The sequence below is a fragment of the Haemaphysalis longicornis genome, unplaced genomic scaffold, assembly GCF_048455015.1.
Source record: "Haemaphysalis longicornis isolate Haplotype H1 unplaced genomic scaffold, Haemaphysalis longicornis Haplotype H1 scaffold_3, whole genome shotgun sequence".
Taxonomy (NCBI): domain Eukaryota; kingdom Metazoa; phylum Arthropoda; class Arachnida; order Ixodida; family Ixodidae; genus Haemaphysalis; species Haemaphysalis longicornis.
The window spans coordinates 145,417,964-145,441,063 of record NW_027526335.1 but is presented as its reverse complement, the minus strand read 5'-3'; the positions used below and the strand labels follow the sequence as shown (position 1 = coordinate 145,441,063).

Sequence of the window (23,100 nt, the reverse complement as noted above, 5' to 3'; positions counted from 1 at the left end):
TTCTTTGCGAATTTCGCAACCGCAGCTGGCGTGAACCTTCCCGAACAAGTGCCAGAGCGACGGATACGCTTCTGCTGTCGTAGCTTCTTTGAGGAGAGTGGCTGTACCAGGAAGCACAGAAAGCTTCCAAACGCTGCGCCAAACATGAAGCACGCTCGCAGAGCGTAGCGGCGCGCTGAGTCGGGACAGTGTGTTGACGGCTGTCGTTTGAACGACACAAGCATGGGAGTGGGAGGTCCTGCATTTGATTCCACTGAAGCTACTCTGCTGCAGGATGCACGCACGACAAACAGATTGAGTCTTTGAGGAAAGCATGACCGAAGGTTCCAGATCCTTCATTTACTCATTAGCTGTAAGCTTAAGAGACGAGCGTGATGCTTGCGCTAGCTGGCCAGTATTTGAGTGAAAGAAGTTTGTGGTGATGTCTGCCGCTGTACAAACCATTCAATTGTCGGTTTGACTGCAGCTAACTCGTGCGGAGTGGCATAACAGCGACCACCCTAGCGAAGCACATATAAAGACACTGCATTTTTGATTAAGAGTTTATGATAGTAGGACGTATAACATCGCAACACTGTTATATCTTAGGGTGAAGCTTAGAAGATATTTACGGAATTCTTTATTATAAAAATAGTTATTCTTTGTCCCCAAGAAACATATGAAATTGCCGCCCTCACAGACGATATAATTATGATAGACTTCAAATGAATAATTTTTTATGTCATCCATCTCATTTTCTGTATCTCGTATTCCATCGGTAATATTTAACCTGAAACTGTCATCATTCCCTGGTTTAGCTAAGAGTACTTGAAGGTTAAAAAAATACTGAACAAAACATCGCCGCACATTTAGTAAATGGTTGTCCCAGACCCTCGCAACAGCCCATCTACCCGATTATTGCAAAAAAGGGAAGGTCATTCTAGTCTTCAAAGCCGCAAACAAGAACTGTCTTCTAAATCATCGTCCACACTCTCTCATTTCATTACATTGAAATTTTACGAAACATGTCATATTTACTGATTATGTGTTGTCTTGACACAGTTACTTTTATTCGTCCTGCAGGAGAAGGATTACTGAAAAGGTTTTTATGCGAAACTCCATGTCTCGCGTTTGCCTATAGCCGTATTTGCAATCTAGATAAGAACTGTCAAACCAACGCCATACTTCTACATTTCACCAATACATTTGATAACTACAGCACCGATGACTGGTACGGAAACGTTATCACTTAAACTTAAACCACTTCGCCTTAACCTCGATCCAATAAATAACCGCTCTCATCTGTCCTTTTAAATTATATCTCTTTAGATTTCCGTCTTCAGTTACTTCCGGTGTCCCTCATGGATAAGCCTTCTGACATTCGCATATTCGCATATGACTGTCGTTTGTATCGCGAAGCAACTAACTCTTACAATCAGTTTATCCTTAAAAGTGTCCCTGAACAAGTTTGGCGTAGGTGTCAACACTGGTAAATAGAATTAAGTACAAAAATTGTAAACGTACTATCTTTCATTGAAGCCATAACCCTCTAAACTTATTATACAAGATTCCCAATACACCTCTCGAACTGGTGCATTCATACAAGTACGTAGGCGTAACATTGTGCAAAGACCTAACTTTAATGAGCATGTCCGAATTATCATTGAGCGGTCAATGGTATTCTACGTTTCCTGAAATTTCATCTGCACAGTGCATTTTGTCTAGTGAGACAACTAGCATATCAATCCCTTGTAAAAACCAAGCCCGAGTTCGCATCGCCAATATAGATCCCGCAACATGTGAACGTCATGTACCGCTATGTTACGACCGACGCATTGCTACCCTTTAGTGGTTTTATTACCTTTTTGCCCGTCCACTTACAATGCACCCGTACATCTCCCCCCTACTATTGTTGGAAAAAAGTGGTTTGCTGGTTTGGAGCTTCACATCAGGCACATACCTACGTGGATGATTGGACAAGAAGTTTTATGCCACAATAGGCTGACCGTACGCGCCACTTTCTTCTTCTTTACTTTCGACTCTGTGTCAAAAAAATTATGATGTTCAATGGTGCTATTGAATAAGGTCTGGACTTTAGTCCTTTCGCTAAACCACCAGTTTGCAATTCCTATTATATGAGCCATAGCTTTCCAGTTGCCCGTCAACATTACCAAAGAGTCACTTTTGCTACATTTTGTTTCTTCTTGAAGCAAAAAAAAAAAGAATGACCTACCTCACCCTATTACAGCAATCTCCTGTCCATCAACCTTCACACAGAGCGTCAGAAGTCACCTTTCAAGCTCACTCATGGCTTTTGGTAGAGGAACGTTTTGCAACCCCACCTCTTAATGAATGTATATTTGTGTGAATTTAAGTTAATAAAATCAAATGAAAATGACATGAAATAAAATTAGAGCAGCTTGTATGGGCGGCAGTGCATAAAATGTTCGGAGATTGGATAATAAAGCGGTGTCCTTTAGGGCCCAAGAAACGGATGCTGAAAAGTGAATTAGGATATTTGTATCGTGAGCTACACTGACCGAGGTTGAGTTGTATGGCGCGGCTCCTGCAGAGCCGGAGCAGTGACGTCACACGGCGCACAGAACGTTGCTCGCTGCACGGCGCCTGCCCGGTTTTCCTGATATCGTACCCTTATACATTCGCAGCGCTGTACTTGATAAATCAACTGAACCTTTTCGCTTGATGAGCACACTTTGTTAGGCCAACTTTTAATTGCAGCTAATATAAAAAAATTGTCGCTTTTTTCACTTCTAATGACGACTTTCATTTTATAAATACCAACCAAAAAGATTTTTCTAGCCGAGAACTAGCTAAGGGGTTTAATTGAGAATTTTAACGGCACATTCTTGTAGTCGATGTCACCATTATAAATGCAACCGTCTAATGTTCTGGAGCGGCACGGCGCGCTCAATTGGGAATAATAAAAAGGCTTTCTTTGACACTTCCGAACCAAGTTAGCATGAGCAATAAGAAACACTCTGCAAACAGGTTTTCGTGAAAGTTTGCCTTTGCTTCTCATTTCGCAGCCTGCCGTGAAGCTATATCTAAAGAATGCACACAGACGTTTGGTTGCGCCGAAAGGAACGCGCGGACAGGGGAGCCCGTGCGAAGTCGATGGCGAGACTAAGGGACCAAGCGCCTGCAAAGCAGCCGTTGAACCCTCGCCTACTATTTTGTCGCGCGCTGAATCGTACAGACATGGTCCAGCTGGCGTTCAGCAATAAAGCACCGGCAAAGGAACCGTTTCACGCTTGCCTAGTCCCACAGAACCCAAATAGGGGGGCTCGGAGCTAGCCGAGCGATAACACAGAAAGAAACAGGGTGCGCGCCGGCGGCTGAATCACTTGTGACAGGATGAGTGGGTTTGAAAGATGGAGCGTAGTAGAGTTTTGCATCAAAATGTGAAAATATATCCTGTTGCATAATTTGCATCACGATGCAGTTATATAACTTTCAATATTATCAAAACATTCTACATTCAGTCGCAGTTACCCGTAGTGACGTTTCAAATTTTCCTATCGTGCTTCTATTTGTAAGTGTTTTGTAGGCAGGTTTTTGAGACTTCAACGCATATATTTTAGTTAAAACCAGTCGTAACAATTAGGACAGATGAAAAATTGAACAAACCAATAAGAGACCAACCGGCTGGGAACAAACCGCAGCTGGATTGTCTCAGAAACATGAACGAAGCATTCTGGAACTCGTTGTACTATACACTACCCGTTTCCTTGCAGAAATATCATGGTGTGTTCGAAGACATTTCTCTGCGTCACCATTCTGGTTACTATTAGTGAGTATACTCTGAATATATACGCAGTTGTCTTATCGAATTACTAATTAGGCCATACTAAATGGCAGCTTTTTGTGCGCGTTTGTGCGACATTTTCCTTTCACCCATTTACTAGTTTGTTCTGTCTGTATATTTCATTCATCCATGCATGGATGCGGTTCGGAACGCCATCTGATATTTGTAAGGCCCTGACTTATTAAAAAGGTGTTACACAACAGCTTTGTATTTCGATGGCTGCTCTGCTACACAGTCATGGTGTCGATTGTTATCGCTGCCTTGTTTCGTAACAAGGGCTCAAGATCCTTCACCTGCTTCCCCGCTTTTCTAGATGTGTACTTCAATTGAATATTGCCTTCGTCGGCGCTATCCTGGAGGGATACACACTGCCATTTGTCTATGTGTCAGTTTTTAATTATAAACATTGGTAGTGCCAGAAACAACACGAACGTGTTTTAAATACAACGCAAATCATGTAAAAAGGTCCTCTTGGCGGTAGAATTTAGGGGCTGTGGCAATAACGTTAGCCATTTTAAAACTGTGAGAACTTTTGTTCCAACTGTTTACGAAATTTCCGTCTCAGTATTTTTTTCAGTTTTTCTTGCATTCCTACTTCTGTGTGAACGCCTGTACCCCCTTCCTTTTTCTCCTCCTGATTAAGTTACTATTTTCGCTGTCTCACCATGCAAGGTGATTTTTGCCTATCCTCTCATAACTCATCACTCCTACTTGGACTTCCGACAGCTTAACCACTTCTCGCCCGTGCGACCGGGGCGGCTAGGTTCGCCCGCCCCTTTTTCGTCGGCCTTTGGGGCTCCCGTGCATCCGCTTCCCAAATTTCTCAGACACGCAAACACCTTATGTCTATGGCGCCTGGAGCAGCCTGAAGAAGAAAAGCGGAAGGAGAGGGACGGGGGGCGTCTTTGAGGCCGACGAAACGCGCCCTCCGCATGCGGGGGCTTCAAAGCACCCGCACGTATGCGTACTGCTCCCATCTGGGAACCGACGCTGACCGAGGGTGGTTACAGCTCGCCACGCCTGTCAACCAGGCAGTTATGTGTCACCTATTGCTCTTCGGCTGGCCAGATAAATATGTGTCTGTTGTTCACTCCCTCTCCGGTTATTAATACATGTCTATTTTATTTTTTATTTTTCATTTTTAGTCTTTTCTTATTCCTGCTTTTCTTTGTCTCTTTTCAGTTCTTGCTTCCTTATCTCTTTCCATCAACCTCTCTCACTCATTTTTAATATTGTAACTTTATTTTTTATTTTTTGTTATTGCTTGCTTCCTCTACCGCTTTTTAGTGCTCCTTTCTCTCTAACTGATCTCTTTCCACGTTAAAATGTACCGCAGTGGAGCCTCAAATGCTTGAAATATATATAAACAACTTCCATTCTGTAAGACAGTACTCTATAAAGGACGGTCCCCATCCGAAACGTTGAGCCAATGAATATTGTTATGTTTCCATTGTGATCTTGTTACGTATTTCACATCCAGTCGCCAGAGACCTCTTCTAACGCCGTATATATATATGTGTGTGTGTGTGTGTGTGTGTGTGTGTGTGTGTGTGTGTGTCAATTTAAACAAAATACCAGTTCATTTACGGTGCTGGTTCAGGCGAAACCAGTTTGTTCTGGTTCAGTAACGGCTCCACAAAATCACGTGCCGAACTGGTTCGATGAGTTGAATTATCACTGAAATGAAAAAAAAAACATTTATATGTTAAAACGATAGTCAAATCAAAATACAAACAAAATTTCAAAATGCTGCTGTTCCCCAAGGGCAGTGGCTATTTGTAAAGCAAACTTTAAAAAAATTACGAGATATTAGAAAAGCATATGAAATGGCGACGATTTATCACCCACTTTTACACCCCGGATTTATGTTGTCCTAGCGACTATTCATAAAGCCACCGCCAAGCGATATGACGCTCGGATATATTTTCTGCAATTTCCTTTTTTGTTGAAATTGCAATCGTCGCTATGGAATCGCCAATCATGCTACCCTTGAAGCCTTAAATTTAGGCCTGCGTACTCGCGCGTTCAACTACCAACGCTTAATACCAATGGCGCCCATTTTTTATATTTGTAACAAAACAAAAATTCTACAATACGCACAGAAATACTACCAATGAAATGAAATATTTGGTCACCCTGAATAATTTGTTTCTGTCACCTTATCGAATTGGAATGTGTTAGCCACACTTTTGTTAAAAGTAAGGTTTAATTAACACTAAGTCACTGTATTATTGCTCTGACCACTGCAATTCCTTTTGCGATAGCTATACCAGATGTGTGCTTTACAATAAGTATGTCATAGTACCGCCTGACCCGCGGCCATCTTTCCATGCGCTACATTGCGGAATCTTATCACAGATTATGCTGTCACAAAATGAAAGGGAAATTTGACGCGCGGAGCATGTGATGGGACTTTTTTGGCTAGACGCTCTTTAATTCGTCCACAGCAGTACTCCCCTCCGTAACGAGTAGAAGTAGAAGTAATGTGGCGAGTTGGGAAGTCAGTACAACTGCACCTTCAAAAGAAAGCAGATCTGAAATAGACAAAACTGCAGTACAAGCAGAAAAGGTGATCGCTGGGCGAATAGGACAGTTTGAGGTACCGGCCTGCCTTTCTGCACGTGTCATCTGCACTATTACTGTTTTTTCTTCCAAGACAAGGTCGAGGGCTGCAGTTTCTTGCCAAGGGATTAAGTGCGCACCTTAACATTTTTTCGTGACATATCTCTTGTTATTTGTATCTGTAAAAACGGAACTTGACCAGTGTACTGTCCTCAAAAACTAGCCACGGAACTCACTTCCTTAGTATTGATGACACGTTTGGTTGTGAAAGACAGGACAATGAAAAGTATGGAGCAATGTCCACGTTTCGATGCTTTTAGGGGCGAAGCTCCTCTTGCTCGGGCCCTGTATAATCCCTCGTTGCTGCTGTATACGGCACGGCACATTAATGATGATTGTAGCAAGATCACCCTAGGGATTGTCCAACCAAAGATTGGTCGAAGAGGACAAAACGTTCAACGCGTTCGTTGCTACCCAACAAGGAGAAGAGGAAGAAGAAAATGTTGCCGTTCATCGCCTGGGACCTCAAGACACGTACCGGGGGTACACGACACTAGACGCTCTGCAGAAGGCGACGGCCAAGGTGGCTAAAACATCACACACCGCATTCGCCAACTTACCCGTGGAGATTCTCATCGTCCAAAACAATTCCTACATAACCACCAGAAACATTGACGTTGTCGAGGGGCTTGTCAACGGAGCGGTGAAAGCTTGACGTGTCGAGTCATTATATGATGTGCGGACGAATGTTTCACGGTTTTACCGATAAGCATGTTTGCTTCGCCCCTCTCATCATCATTCACTTCGTGGAAATGGCAGAATTTTTTTTCCGTTATTCAGTTTTACTTACTTTTTGCGTACTTTTTAAGAACAACGTCATTCGCGTTTTATTTTTTCTTGTTTTCGGTGTAAACGCATTTTTAAAACAAACTGGTGCATTTGATGCCCCATGCTAAATCTCTGCTCCGAGGTGCAGCTTATATTGAAAGCTGGCAGACTGCAACCACCTGGTGATAATAAACCTGGATCAAAATCTCGATACACAATTTCTCAATTTCCATCTCCTTCAAAAAGGGCCCATCTCCCCGCGAGGGGGACTCGTGTAAATGCGTCGCATAGGGGGTGGGTGTATTGCGTTAACGTTTAGTGTTTGGGGGGTTGGTGGTAGTGAATGCGTTGTATCAGCAGCTTCTTCACGTAGTTTGAATGAGTCAAGGATATGAGGTGCGTTCGTAGCCTTTCATTCTGTGTCGGTTTTGTGGCGCAGAGGGAACAGCACCATGTACCTCGCGTTCCGCCCACAGGTAGTGAATGCGTTGTATCAGCAGGTTCTTGACGTAGTTTGAATCAGTCAAGGATATAAGCCGCGGCTTTGTGGCGCAGTGCGTAGTGCACCATGTACCTTGCGTTCCGCCCGCAGGGTCGTGGGATCAAAACCAGGCGCCGACAAGTATTGTTTTTTTATATGGTGTAGGGGGAGGGGTGCGGACCTGTTGTTGAGAGCGAGGAGGGTAGCGTGATGCCGGAGAGGAGGAGTGGGGCAGAGGGCGCACCTGGAACGGCTGTTGCGGACGCCGAGGCACGCCAACAACGCCGGGTAACATCGTGAGTTAAAGAAATGCTCTGCATTTAAAAAACGATCGTTGGAAGAGAGATCGAGCGCACTTGTGGTCAGCATAAAACGGCTTAGCCACTGAGCAGCTCCTGCGGTCACACTTGTCAAGTATTACAAATTTGCAGGTGTCGGACCCTTTAAACCAATTATGAAATGCAAAAAGTTTGCACACATCGTGTGTGTGCTTTCCTTGTTGCGCAGTGGAACATTCCTGCAGCCTGATAGCTTTAATAAAGTCGCAGCTAGAGAAGGGCAAAGTCTTTTTATATTCCCTGCAATCTGCCGACAATGACATTTTGTTTGGTCAGCTTGCACTACGCTCGCGTTTCTAGCAGCAACAGATCATTGCGACATTGGTGCTCATCCATTTCCCCTGTTGTTATATAGAGTGTGATAGTGTTCAATTGTCTGGAGGGGAAATTTCGCGAGCGGGTACGAAGTTGATGCTGCGTGAAAGTTGATGCTACATTTTTTTTTATTTGTAACAAAACAGAAAACTCCCACAACAGGCACATAAATACTACTACGGAATAAGATTATTTGGTCAACCTGAATTTTTCTGTTAGCTGCCACCTTATGGAATGTGTTTGCCACACTTGTTAAAAGTAAGCTCAAGTCAACGCTCAGTCACTGCATTATTGCGCTGACCACTGCAATCCCTTTTGCGATAGCTATACCGGATGTGTGCATTACAATCAGTTTGTCATCGTACTGCCTCACTTCGGCCACTGTTCCGGGTGCTACATTGCGGAATCTCATAACAGATTATGCTGTTTCAAAATTAAAGTGAAATATGACGCGTGGAGCATGAGATGGGACTTTTTTCCGTTGACGCTTTTTAATTCGTCCATGGCAGCGTTCCCTCCGGAACGAGTAGCAGTAGAAGTAATGTAGCGAGTTGGGTAGTCAGTACAAGTACACCTTAGAAAAAAAGCAGATTTAAAAGGCAAAAGTGCATCAGCACCAAACAGCTCAGCCACTGAGCAGCTCCTGCGGTCAGACTTGTCAAGTAATATGTTTGCAGGTGTTGGACATTTTAAACAAATTGCGAAATGCAGAAAGTTTGCACTCATCGGGTGTGGGCATTCCCTGTTGCGCAGTGCAGCACCCCTGCAGCCTGATTGCTCCAATAACGCCGCAGCTATTCATGGCAAAGTCGTTTTATATCCCCTGCAAGCTGCCGAGAATGACATTTCGTATGGTCAGCTTGCACTACGCTCGCGCTTTTACCAGCAACATACCATTGCTACATTGGTGCTCATTCATTTCCCCTGTTGTTACATAGAGCGTGATAGTGTTCAATTGTCTGGAGGGGAAAGTGTGCAAGCGGGTACGAAGTTGATGGTACGTGAAAGAAAAAAAAGGCTGAAAGGCATTGGCTGTTCAATATCAGCAACGGGGAGTCCAATCGTTTCCGCGTAACCGATACCTGTTATTTCGTTTTCAGTTCATGTCTGGTTCGGGTTCAGCGTGCTCAAAAATTACGGTTCCGGTTCGGGTTCAGGTCCGGCAAAATTATCAATTCACTTCCGATGTTCGTTTCCAGTGCGACACCCATATATATATATATATATATATATATATATATATATATATATATATATATATATATATATATATATATATATATATATATATATATATATATATATATATATATACTTATATATATATATATATATATATATATATGACAGAGAATAATGGTTGGCAGTAAAGAAAACCTCGGAAAACCAAGGGGAGGTTGTGGTGGGTCACGGAAACAGATGAAGAATTTTTTGAGTCAGAAAGAAAGTGGTGAGAAAATGCGAGCCGGGTGGGATCCAAACCCACGACCTCCAGAATACCAGTGTGGTGCGATAACCACTACGTTACCGGCGCGGCTGTTTCCCCACCACCGTCTCGGGTATTTATCTTAAGGTATTTTTTTGCTGCACTTGGGGGTGGTAGCCAGCGCCACTCAGACTACTCGGGGTGAGGGGGACCTTGGTTTTAACCCCCGGGCCGTGACTCGAGTGTCTACGACATGTATAGAGTGGTCGACCAGCGTTGAACCCTCTTAAGCTATCTTTGGCCCCAAGACTGCCAGAACAGGGGCCCTCGCTAAGCATGTAGGAAATCAGAAAATAGGAAATGATGGGCTCGTTGAAAATAAGGACGAAAATAAGGGTTGGAAGTCAAGAAAACCTCGGAAAGCAAAGGTGAGGTTATGGTGGGTCATAGAAAAAGATAAAGAATTTTTTGAGCCAGAAAAAAAGTTGTTTAAAAATGCCCGCCGGGTGGGATCTAAACCCACGACCTCCAGAATAGGGGTCTGGTGCGATAACCACTACGCTACCGGCGGGGCTGTTTCCCTACCACCTTCTCGGGCATTTATATTAAGGTATTTTTTGTTTCCTGCACTTAGGGGTGGTAGCCAGCGCCACTCGGACTACTCGGGGGGAAGGGGACCTTCCTGAACTGAAACGCCCTTCCGAATACGGTTCAATAATCACCGCTCTCATGCAAAAAGCTGCCCTTATTTGCCCCTGTCAAGACATGTGAACCGTCCCGGGCATGCATTTGAACATCTTAAAGAAACGATTTTAGAATCCGCCTTCAAAACGCACCACGACCGCGAGGTTCGGGAATCTTATCTCATTTATAAGTTTGGGTCAGCCACGCTTGGAATTAATGAAAGTTACGGAAAACTAACGTGCTTATCCCTCGATTAAAATTAGCTGCTTCATAATTTTTATAACTATGTTCATTATTCCTACCCTCGAGTTTGCCATCAGAATTCGCAGAAACTCTCCTAATACAGCAGCTTTATTAGCCTAATTAGGCTCAACAATGCCATTTGTCCTGGGGAGGGAGGCCTCGTTCCCACCATCACTTAAGAATGTTTAACTCTTTGTGATCTATTCATGTTTAACCTTTTGTGACCCTACCTATTTCCTGTTCAATTGCTAGCTTCTGTGAAATGCTCTTTTGTGCCCCCTATCTATTCTCTTGACCCGCGGGGGGCACACCCATCTTCGCTTCCCCCCGAACCAGTCTCAGCAGTCACTGAATACCTCAGTGTATAGTCTTCCCTTTCTTTTCAAACCGCGGTTGTCCAGTTTCCCCCATTGTCTGAACTTGCAGCCCGCGTGGCATACGTTGACCCGTCATGGTGCAACCTTGTACGCTGCATTGTTAACACGACCCCTTTTTCTCTCTCTCGCTCCCCCCCCCCTTTTATTTTTCTTGTTTGTTTGTTGATGTTGTAACATAGGCGTAGCCTGCCTGTATGCACACTCCCCATTTCCGAAACATTTTCCGCTCTTTCTCACAGTTTTATGGAAACCTATATAAGAAATGTGTTCAAAATGTTTGTGATCTATTCATGTTTGTGATCTCTTTGTGATCTATTCAAGTTTAACCTTTTGTGACCCTACCTATTTCCTGTTCAATTGCTAGCTTCTGTGAAATGCTCTTTTGTGCCCCCTATCTATTCTCTTGACCCGCAGGGGGCACACCCATCTTCGCTTCCCCCCGAACCAGTCTCAGCAGTCACTGAATACCTCAGTGTATACTCTTCCCTTTCTTTTCAAACCGCGGTTGTCCAGTTTACCCCATTGTGTGAACTTGCAGCCCGCGCGGCATACGTTGACCCGTCATGGTGCAACCTTGAACGCTGCATTGTTAACACGACCCCTTTTTCTCTCTCTCGCTTCCCCCCCCCTTTTTTATTTTTCTTGTTTGTTTTTGATGTTGTAACATAGGCGTAGCCTGACTGTATGCACACTCCCCATTCCGAAACATTTTCCGCTCTTTCTCACAGTTTTATGCAAACCTATATAAGAAATGTGTTCAAAATGTTTGCGACAGCAAAATCATGTAACTTACTCTGATGAAGGCAAGACCCGTTGCCGCTACGTGTGTAAACATTGTTTGTTATTGTTCTTGCTGTGCATCCGACTCTTTACTTATACTATATATATATATATATATATATATATACATATATATATATATATATATATATATATATATATATATATATATATATATATATATTGTGGTGACGTTTATTGAGACCTGCTAGCGGTCACGTGGTCTAGTCAGGGAAAGTCTGAGCGAGCGTAGATACCGGTGCTGATGTCCGAGCTGTGCGAGCACGCACTTCGTCTTTTCCGAAAGCACTGCATGCACATAACCTTCTCAGAAGATTGTCAACCAAATGCTATGTTATAATAGGACATATCAACTGGGAAAGTGTCCATCATCTAGTGTTCATGTTCTTCGCTACAGTCACTCCCGCCAAGAAGAGGGAGCCATCCTGGCGGTTCATGGGGACGACGGAACCAGCGGGTAATAGTAGGGCTTGAGTCGCTGAACATGCACAGTGTCACGGCTGCCGCGCCGAAGATCCGATGAAGGCATCACTGGTTCGACGATATAATTCACTGTCGAAGTGCTTTTGATAACACGGTAAGGACCGTGGTATTTCGATGTAAGTTTCGGAGAGACAACTGGAGTGGGGCATGGCACGCAAAGCCAAACCAGGGAACCAGGAGAGTAATCGCATGGTTCACAGGACGCGTCGTGGCGAGATTTCCGTAGCTGCTAGGGTTCAGAATTGAATAAGCGATCGAGCTGGCGGCATTCCTAAGCAAACTGCGAAATCTGAGAAATCGGTGTGCACTAGGAGGGATCAGGGTGGTATAGAAGTACCGTGTCCAGCGTGCAGGTCGGCTCCCGTAGGTAGGCGAGAAAGAACGGTGAAAATCCTGTAGTCGAGTGCGTCGCGGTATTGTACGCGTACGTGATGAACGGGAGGACCTGATCCCAGTTTGAATGATCTGATGAGATATACATAGACAGCATGTCTCCAAGAGTGCGGTTGAAGCGTTCGGTTAGGCCGTTCGTTTGCGGGTGTTACGCTGTGGTAGTGCGATGAACTATGTTGTACTCGGCAATGACCGGTTTGATAGCTTCAGATAAAAAGACGCGACCTGTGTCACTCAGCAGCTCTCGTGGCGCTCCGTGTAGAAGGATGAAACGACGAAGAAGGAAGGATGCCACATCCCGCGCTGTGGCGGACGACAGGGCTGCAGTCTCGCCGTATCAAGTGAAATGGTCGACGTCACCGATAATTCAGCGGTGTTCTCTGGATGTGCACGGTAGCGCACCGTAGAGGTCGATGCCTACTCTATCGAAGGGGCGCACAGGGCACGGCAGAGGTTGGAGTTCGCTCGTTGTTGGTCGCGGGGGAGACTTACGGCGCTGGAAGTCTGTACAGGAACGAACATATTTCGTGACGAAGGTGTCCATGCCTCTCCAGTAAAAGCGAAGGCAAAGTCTTCGGTATGTTTTCAGGACACCTCCGTGGGCACACTACATGTCAACGTAGAACGAAGAACAGATGTGCAAGCTTAAATGAAGAGGGATGTCATGGAGCCATTTGCGACCTTCGGACGAATAGTTTCGGCGGTAAAGGAATTGCTCACGGACAGCGAAATGGGCAGCTTGACGGCGAAGAGAGCAGGGCGCGGCTGCTGGCGACGGTTGTGACAAAAATTCAACAATGGAAGCAATCCACCGATTCTTTTTCTGTTCAGCAGCCATGTCTCTGATATCAAGCGGGGCCAGAGTGCACTCAACACATGATAAATCTTCAGCGTCGGATGGTAGAGGAGTCCTAGGAAGGGCGTCTGCTTCTGTGTGCTTGTGGCCGGACCGGTATAAAAGTCGTATGTCATGTTCTTGCAGCCGTAGAGCCCATCGACCTAGCCGGCCACACGGATTCACTAGCGAAGAGAGCCAACAAAGGGCGTGGTGGTCCGTCACCATGCCGAATGGGCGTTTGTAGAGGAACGGGCGAAATTTTGTAATAGCCCAAACGATCGCTAAACATGCGTTCTCGGCCACGGAATAGTTGACTTTGGGTTTTATAAGGGTACGGTTAGCAAAGCGACCTCGTGCTCATCAAATCCGGTCTTGCGTTGTGCTACTACTGCGCCCACGCCCACACCGGTGGCATCGGTATGAATTTCTGTGGGAGCGTTTGTATCGAAATGTCGCAGTACCGGTGGTGAATTAAGAAGTTGGCGCAACATATTGAAGGCTTTGTCGCGGACGGGTGACCCATCGCCCATTTCGTTGTTACCACCAAGGAGCTTTGTCAAAGGCACAATGATGGTGGCGAAAGTGCGGACAAAGCACCTGAAGTAGGACCAAAAGTCTGGTAAAGCTGCGAAGTTGTTTCATTGTCCTCGGTTTGAGAAATTCCGCTACGGATCGAGGTTTTGCTGTGTCCGGAAGGACACTATCTTTTGATACCACGTGGCCTACAATTTTAAGTTTTCGAGCTGCAAAGCGGCATTTCTTCAAGTTTAACTTGAGGCGCGCAGTTGCAAAGGAGGTTAACACTTGTTCGAAGCGGGTAAGATGCCGCTCAGTTTCCCCGATGCGCCCACGTGCCAACAGGGCAGGTGAGGAAAACTAGGTGCCGCAGTTCTGGAGGCAAGAACTGCGCCCACGTCGAACTGCTCAAGTCCTCCATTTTTGCCTAAAATGTTATTGACGTTGCCGTAGAAGGTGTTTCCGTATTTGCTCTTATCGATACTGGTGCCGCGGTCCACCCTCCGGACCGCGAATGCTCAAGACGTGAAACCATTGGCCACGTGCACCGCCGGACTTACAATCTAGGAAAACGTCCATATCATCCAGTTCATCGTTTTGGCTTCCTGTTCGCAGGATAGCATCCTCGTTTGGGAATTTTTTTTACGACATCACGCTATCATTCGGTGTACTCGCGCTGAGGTTGAACTTTTTCCGTTTGACGGCACCGCTATCCCCGAACGTACCACCAAATTCATTGCCACCGATGATACCGACATTACGCCCGGCAACTCTGTGCTTGTTTCCGTGTCTTGTGACTATCTGTCGGACGCCACCATTTATTTACGCCGTCGACTCTCTTCAGCGCCCGGAAATGTTCGCCGCTACCTTTCGCGGGCCTTCAAATTCACTCTGGCCTCGGCACGATCCTCGTTTCAAACATGTCGTGATGCCCCCCACATTGGTTCGCAGTGAATGTCTTGGCCACGTCGAGCCAGTTGACGATCATCTCATCGGTGACGTATCCGAGAACGCTGCATCACTGCACCTCGCCGCGCTTGGGCCTAGTTGGAATTGTGACTCCGATGTCTTTTTATGCTAAAACGACAATGTGTTAGCTCCTGCGCAACGAGACGAGCTTCTGGCCCACCTACATCGTTTCCGAGACTCTTTTGATGCCCAACGCGTCGAATTGGGCCGGGCATCCAGTGTTTCGCACCATATTGGCACCGGTTCCCACGCACCTCTGAGACAGCGACAATACCGTGTGTCGCCCACTGAGCGCCAAGCCATTGATGAGCACGTCGCGGACATCTCAAGCGCAACGTTGTACCCCCTTCGACAAGACCTTTGGCTTCTCCCGTAGTACTCGGTAGTACTCGTGAAAAAAAAGACGGCTCAATTCGCTCCTGCGTGAACTACCACCGCCTCAACAAGAACACAAGGAGAGGCGTCTATCCGCTTCCTCGGATAGATGACGCCCTCGATTGCTTGCAAGGAGCCGACTTCTTCTCATCGCTGGATTTACAATCCGGCTATTGGCAAGTTCCTATGGAAGAAGCGAATCGTCTAAAAACAGCCTTTGTCACACCTGACAGGCTGTACAAATTCAACGGCATGCCCTTCGGGCTGTGCAATGCGCCAGCTACCTTCGAAATAATGATGGACAACATATTGCGAGACCTGAAGGAGACAACACGCTTGTGTTACTTGGATGACATAGTCCTGTTTTCCTCTGATTTTGCGACGCATCTTAACCGCCTCGAACAAGTGTTAACCTCCTTTGCCACAGCAGGCCTGCAGTTAAACTTGAAGGAATGTCGCTTTGCAGCTCGAAAACTTACTATCCGAGGCCACGTGGTGTCAAAAGATGGTGGCCTTCCGGAGCCAGCAAAACTTCACACCGTGGCGCAATTTCCCTAACCGCGACAACGAAACAACTTCGCAGCTTCATCGGACTTTGCTCTTACTTCAGGCGCTTTGTCCGCAATTTCGCCCCCATCATTGTGCCTTTGACGAAGCTCCTTGCTTGTCACGACGAGATCGGCGATTGGTCACCCGCCTGCGAGAAAGCCTTCGATATGTTGCGCCGCCTTCTTGTTTTGGCACAGGTACTGCGACATTTTGATCCAAGCGCTAACACGGAAATTCATACCGATACCAGAGGTGTGGGCTTGGGTGTAGTTCTCGCACAACGCAAGACTGTATTCGAGGAGGGCATCGTCGCTTACGCCAGCCGTGCCCTTACAAAGCCGACGTCAACTACTCCGTTACCGAGAAGGAATGCTTAGCGATCGTTTGGGCTATTACGAAATTTCGCCTGTACCTCTACGGACGCCCATTCGACGTAGTGACGAACCACCATGGTATTTGTTGGCTCTCGTCGCTAAAGGATACGTCTGGCCGCATTGGTCGATGGGCCCTACGGCTCCAAGAACATGACATACGAGTTGTACACCGGTCCGGCCGCAAGCACACAGACGCAGATGCCCTTTCTAGGTCTCCTCTACCATCCGACTCTGAAGATGCATCTTTTGTAGAGTGCACTCTGACCCCCGTTGATATTACCGACAAAGCTGCTCAACAGCAAAGTATTCGTGGATCGCTTCCATTGAAAAATTTTTGTCACGACCATTGCCCGCAGCCGCGCTCCGCGCTTTCCGCCGCCAAGCTGCCCATTTCTCTGACCGTAAACAACTCCTTTACCACCGAAACTATTCGTCCGAAGGTCGCAAATGGCTCCTTGTCATCCCGCGTCATTTACGCTTGCACATCTCTTCTTCGTTCCACGGTGACGCGCAGTGTTCCCACGGAGGTCTCCTAAAGACATACCGAAGACTTCGCCTTCGCTTTTACGGGCGAGGCATGTACACCTTCGTTACAAAATATGTTTGTTTCTGCACAGACTGCCAGCGCCGTAAGTCTCCCCAGCGACGAACAACGAGCGAACTCCGACCTCTGCCGTGTCGTGCCCGCCCCTTCGGTAGAGTGGGCATCGACCTCTACGGGCTGCCAGTGTGCGCATCCAGATAACACCGCTGAACCATCGTTGCGGTCGACCATCTCACGCGATACGCCGAGACAGCAGCCCTGTGTGCCGGCACAGCGTGGCACGTGGCGTCCTTCCTTTTCTGCCGTTTCATCCTTCCACAAAGAGCGCCCCTAGAACTGCTGAGCGACAAAGGCCGCGTCTTTTTATCTGAAGGTATGAAACCGCTCTTGGCCGAGTGCAACATAGTTCATCGCACTACCACAGCGTACCACCCACAAACCAACGTCCTAACCGAACGCTTCAACCGCACTCTGGGAAACATGCTGTCTATCTATATTTCATCAGGCCATTCAAGCTGGCATCAGGTCCTTCCGTTCATCACGTACGCGTACAATACCGCGACGCAGTCAACTACCGGATTTTAAGCGTTCTTTCTCCTCTACGGACGGGAGCCGACCTGCATGGTGGACACGGTACTCTCATACCGCTCTGATCAGTGATAGCACACCGATCTCCCAGATTTCGGAGTTTGCTGAAGAATGCCGCAGCTCGCTTGTTGATTCACTTCTGGACACCAGCTGCTACTGAAATCTCGCCACGACGCGTCCAGTGCACCATGCGATTACTCTCCCGTCTTCCTTGTTTGGCTTTGGGTGTCATGTCCCACTCCAGGTCTCTCTGCGAAGCCTACATAAAAATACCAGTGTCCTTATCGTGTTATAAAAAGCACTTCGCCAGTGATTTATATCGTCGAACCAGTTATGCCTTCATCGGATCTTGGGCGTCCCGGTCGTGAGACTGTGCATGTTCAGCGACTAAAGCCCTACTATGATCCACTGGTTCCGTCGTCACCATGAGTCGCAAAGATGGCTCCCTCTTCTTGACGGGAGTGGTTGTAGCGAAGAACCTGAACACGAAAAGATGGACACTTTCACTGGGGTTATATATATATATATATATATATATATATATATATATATATATATATATATATATATACACACACAAAGTAGAAGTACGCTCTTCGGAGACTTTATTTCCAACGTTTCGACCTGAGACAGGTCTTCCTCAGGAATGAAAGCTTTGGGCAAAATCGTACGGACTCAGAGTGGGGGCGGCGCCCCGAAACACAATCCACATGGGAAACAAACACACAAACGACCACACACACTATACAGAGCTTATTCTGCCAAAGGCAGGCGAAAAAGAGCCTTCAAAAAAAAAAGAAGGCGAAAGGAAGAGGGAGGAACAAGGTGGCAAGGAGGAGGCAAGAAAGAGGCAAGGAGAAACACACTGCATGAACGCGGGTGGTGGGGATAACAGAAAATGCGACGAGTTCACGGGTGGCGAAAGGCCCAAAAACATCCGGTGTCTCCGGGAGGGAAAAACTACAAAGCACACGCCGCCACGAGCAGTGAGTTTACATGCGCGTCACCGGTAACAAGTATTAACTACTGACCGTCTTCAGCGGCATGGTCAAGAATGCAAGCGGGGCCAATTACTGTATCTGAAGCGCAGGCAGCCTCCACGACTTTGGGGGGTCCCACAAAAGCCAATGGGGGAGCCCATTTGAGGCGTCCCCTTCTCCGCCTACGCCTCCCTTTGTGCACGGCGTCGCATCGTGTCGCGCCAGGTCAATGCACGGCCTGTTAACTGTTAGTACTCGGCTGTCGCCGGCACGCGTGGACCACTGGGCCCAATCCACGAAAATATGTCGGAGTGCGGCAATTTTTGAAAAAACATGAAAACAAGAAGGAAGAGGCGACCGTCGGTATGTGCCGTGCTTCTGAGGCAACCGAAAAAAAAGAGGAAAACAATGAAAAAGAGAAACAAAGCAAAATATGAGTGGAAAGACAGGAAGGACGCGTGCACTCCGTGAACACCAGCATTGGGGATCACAATGTGATAACAAAACACTCGAGGCATAAGCCACAACAGACACCAAAATAAAATACTTCTTATACGCTCAGTTGGAACTAAAAGCTTCAACATTCCGTTTCACATTTCTCAAGGATAAAATGGGTATGACATATGGTGACATAAACAGGCAATGTGTACCATCTGGTTATAATTGAGGCATGTTATGCTTGCTGAGCGTTGAGACAAGGAAATGAGAGAAAAAAATATAAAAATAAAAATAGCGGGGACGGGAAGGGAAGTGTTGGTAGGGGGTCGGGAGCGGAGGAGATAATTATAGTGAGTGCGGAACATAATGGTAGGTTGTTGGTGTTACAATGTACAACCTCACACCTGGAGCAACAAGCTGTCTGTAAACCTCAGACCGTGCAATGCCCGGCGCGGGAAGGGCCGATGCACACGAAGGGCTTAATGTGTCCATAGCAAAAGGACAACAAAACTACAAGGTCTCGTATGTCCCGGGGTCACTATGCTTCAATGGTCATGCAGCGTACGAATTACAGTCATAGTCCCAGGACTCTCATTAAGACCCCCCTTCAGGGTATTAAATATGTAGATTAAGTAAGACTCACATTGTTCTCGCTCCCTACAGCTAGAAAAACTGCTCTGTAGAAGCGTGACTTTAATGTCATCGAAAGAGTGATTTTGCATCGCTAGGTGTCTGGACAAGGGAAGGTTTGGGAGTGCCTTGGTGTGATAGCGGTGATTGTTAAACCGCATTCGAAAAGGTCCATCCGTCTGTCCTATGTACTGCATATTACATCCGCCACACTCGAATAGGTAAACCAAATTTGACGAGTCACAATCGAATGACCCACGTATAGAATATCGGAAGTCCGAATGTCTGCTAATTGCCACCCTCGCGGCCTGCACGTGTTTACACACCAAACATCTGTTTTTGACACATGGTCGGCAGCCTAATTGCTGGGCGTCCCTTCCTTTGGCGTGGACAAGATAGTCCCGTATGCTTTTTGCGAGCCTGTATATTACACGCCGAGGATCACTGAAAATTTTGGAAAGTCGTTCGCTCTGCTGAAGAATGTTGAAGTGCTTTTTTTAAATTTTATTCACGTTCGGTGGGCTACTAGTAAAAGTTAAGACTAAATTAGCGCGGGAATTATTCCCATCATTCACGTGCGACCCCTGTAGCAGTGTGTTACGATTTAAACTTGCCGCCCTAAAAATGGCATCGTCAACAAGGGCGGGCGGGTAACGCTGTTTGACGAGGACGCCCCGCATTCGGCTGGCGTTCGAACGAAAGTCTTCATCACTGGAGCAAATTCTCTAAATCTATGTGCCTTGGAATAAGGGATAGCCGTTCTGCAATGGCGTGGGTGGCAGCTGTTGAAGTGCAGGTACTGTTGGCGGTCTGTAGGTTTCCTGTACACACTCGTCTCCAGTGACCCCGCCCGCACATGAACCTGAACGTCCAAGAAACTAATTTCGGTGCGAGAGTACTCGTATGTGAATGAGATATTAGGAAGAACTGTGTTGAATTCTTCTATAAAGGCAATAAGTCGTTGCTCAGTGTCTGTCCAGATCATGAAAATGTCGTCAAGGAATCGCTTGTACAGTGCAGGTGAACTGTCTGAAGTAGAGAGGAATTTGGTTTCAATATTGTGCATGAATATGGTGGCATAATTAGGGGCCATTTTTGTCCCCATCGCAGTACCACTTGTTTGGAGAAAGTATTTGTTTTCAAACTAAAAACTGTTGAGTTCTAATACGAGACGCGTTAATACCTCAACAACCCTCGCGCTGGGAGAGTCTTCTTCGCGGTGTTCGTTGTACGACTGAATGAGGGCATTGATGCCATCGCTGTGCGGAATGTTGGTATAAAGGGAGGTCACGTCCAATGTTACGAGAAATGCACCGTCCGGCAGAACCATGCCCTCGATTTCTTGGAGAAAATGGTTTGTGTCCCGTAAGTATGATGGAAATTGAGGGGGTATATCGCGAATGAGGTAATCTATATAACCTGAAATAGGCTCTGTGATGGTGCCTATTCCCGATATAATTGGGCGGCCGGGATTTCCAATTTTGTGTAATTTTGGAAGCATGTAAAAGCGGCCTACCACTGGGTGGGACGATGTTAGTGCCCTGGCAAGTTTTATATCAATTTCTCGCGCCCCCACAAGTTGCTCCAGCACGTTATTTACAATTTTTTAGTGCTCTTTAGTAGGGTCTGATAGAAGGGGCTTATAGAATTTCCGGTCGCCTAATTGCCGATCCCCTTCTTTGACGTAATCATTCCGCTCGAGATTAACAATCCCCCCTCCCTTGTCAGCTGGTTTGATTACAATGTCCTGTCGGTTACTCAATGCATTGAGAGCATCCTGTTCGTTTTTTGTGATGTTGTGATGACGGGTTCGACGTGATTGGTATGCTTGGAAAACGTCTCTCTGGACGGCACGAATATACAAGTCGAGATTTTCCTCCCTTTGTGCACTGGGGGTCCAGTGGTGCTTGGCGACGAAAGAAGGTTTGGCGTTCTCCCCATCACTTCTATCGAAGAAGTACTCGCGTAAACGCAGAGTACGGGCAAAATTATCTAAATCTTTCAGGAGTGTTAATTCTGAGTACTTCCCGTTGCTCGGGCAAAATGTGAGACCCCGGGACAGAACAGATATCTCAGTGGCGCCTAATTTATTCTTCGATAAATTAACGATTTGCCCGCCCCCGTCGCCGCATTCAACCCCTAGCGGCGGTTCCCCCGGCATGCTGTCAACATCCTCCTCGCGGTCAACCGCATCCACAAGAGGCAGACACGGTTGTTGTCTGACGCCCCTCGCATACGACCCGCCATGCCCCGGGACGTTATCCCTTTCGAGTTTTTTAACTTTGTTTTTGAAACCTCGAGGGTTTTTTGGCCTCAAATAAATTCAGCTCCTCGAGTTCCGGCGCTGAAAGTAAGGCACTTTCCCGGACTCGACGTTCCTCTCCCACAAGTGACGTTAACATTTCTTCAGAGTGCTCTATTGTGACCTGGAGTAATTCTAGAGAAGCAGTATTTAGTATTCGATTCCATTTTTCTACATTCTCATTAGATAGGTTCTTCATTGAAGGAGGCAGTGAAATACGAAGCCCTTTGGGTACAATACCTTCTAGCTTAAAAGTTTGAAGGTTACGAACATGAAGGTGATGGCGTACGCGCTTGTCTACAATTTTTCTGACGTTTAAGAATTCTTTTGATTTTAGTGTTACGGCACCTGAGGAAGAGGAAGTCGGCTGGGGCTCGGGGCCAACATGTCAATCACTCTGCACTCGGCGGGCCGATCCAGGGCATTTCCTAAGGTTGTGACCTTGCAGCTGGAGTTTTGACAGCGTCCTTACTGTCCCCTGTGGAAAGTGTGTGCAGCGCTGCGCGATCTTGCGGTGCTATTCTTGACAGGGGTTGCTGCGGTGTTGTCTGGTGGGTGTTCGTTGTGGGTAACGTGGGAGACGTGCGTCCATTTCCCCGTCGGAGCTCTGCGGTGGGGCCAGGGCTGGAACACCTTCGTCGTCGGAGGCGTAGGAAGGGTGACTCGGGTCGTGGTGTCGGATCCACTTGATGGGCTTCACGGCTGGCACTCTGCTTTCGTGGTCGGCGTGGGGGAAGTACCTCCGGTTGTGGAGCTGGACCCTCACTAATGGCAGTTGCACCTACGGCGGGTGTTGCGTCAAGGGAGTTGTGAGGGTGAGGACCGGTAGCTGGATTCGGCGAAGTCACACGGGTCAGTGGGGGCCAGTCCAAGTCCAAATGCCGACTTGGTTCAGTTTGCAGTGTGGCCTGTGCGAACGTAGGCTCCTGTTGCGTTTCACGAGCTGGTGATGGTGACGCATAATCCTGCCAGTCTGCAAACCTAGGCCGTCGGAGTTCTAGGAGGAAGGTGTACAAGTTCCACGCCATAACCGACACACCACCAAAGCTCGGGTGTAGACCGTCGGCTGCCAGATCCATTTTTTGGGGGAAGTGATGCAGGCAGTGGTGCAAGAAAAAGACATTTTCACGGTTTTCGCACAACTCGACCAAGAGGCAGTTGAAGGCGTCGGCTTCTCTGTTGAATCTAGCTGCAGCGCGCCAATCATGGGGGTTCCGTCGACGGTTTGGCGACCGTGGGAGCACCAGAGTTACAAATGTTG

The 23,100-nt window shown here is 46.9% G+C and overlaps 1 protein-coding gene and 1 non-coding gene across 3 annotated transcripts in view; one reads left to right on the top strand and one right to left on the bottom strand.

The window, feature by feature from the left end:
* LOC144173448 (uncharacterized) overlaps positions 1-23,100 on the top strand; it is a 172,293-nt gene that overhangs the window by 43,689 nt on the left and 105,504 nt on the right. For both annotated transcript variants that reach the window (XM_077701868.1, XM_077701869.1), the window contains exon 2: positions 3,735-3,790. In XM_077701868.1, coding sequence (XP_077557994.1) covers positions 3,742-3,790 — 49 coding nt within the window. In that variant the 5' untranslated portion in view covers positions 3,735-3,741. The remainder of the gene's footprint in view (positions 1-3,734; positions 3,791-23,100) is intronic.
* Positions 10,254-10,326, bottom strand: Trnar-ccu (transfer RNA arginine (anticodon CCU)). The gene has a single exon. It is a non-coding gene; the product is annotated as a tRNA-Arg (tRNA).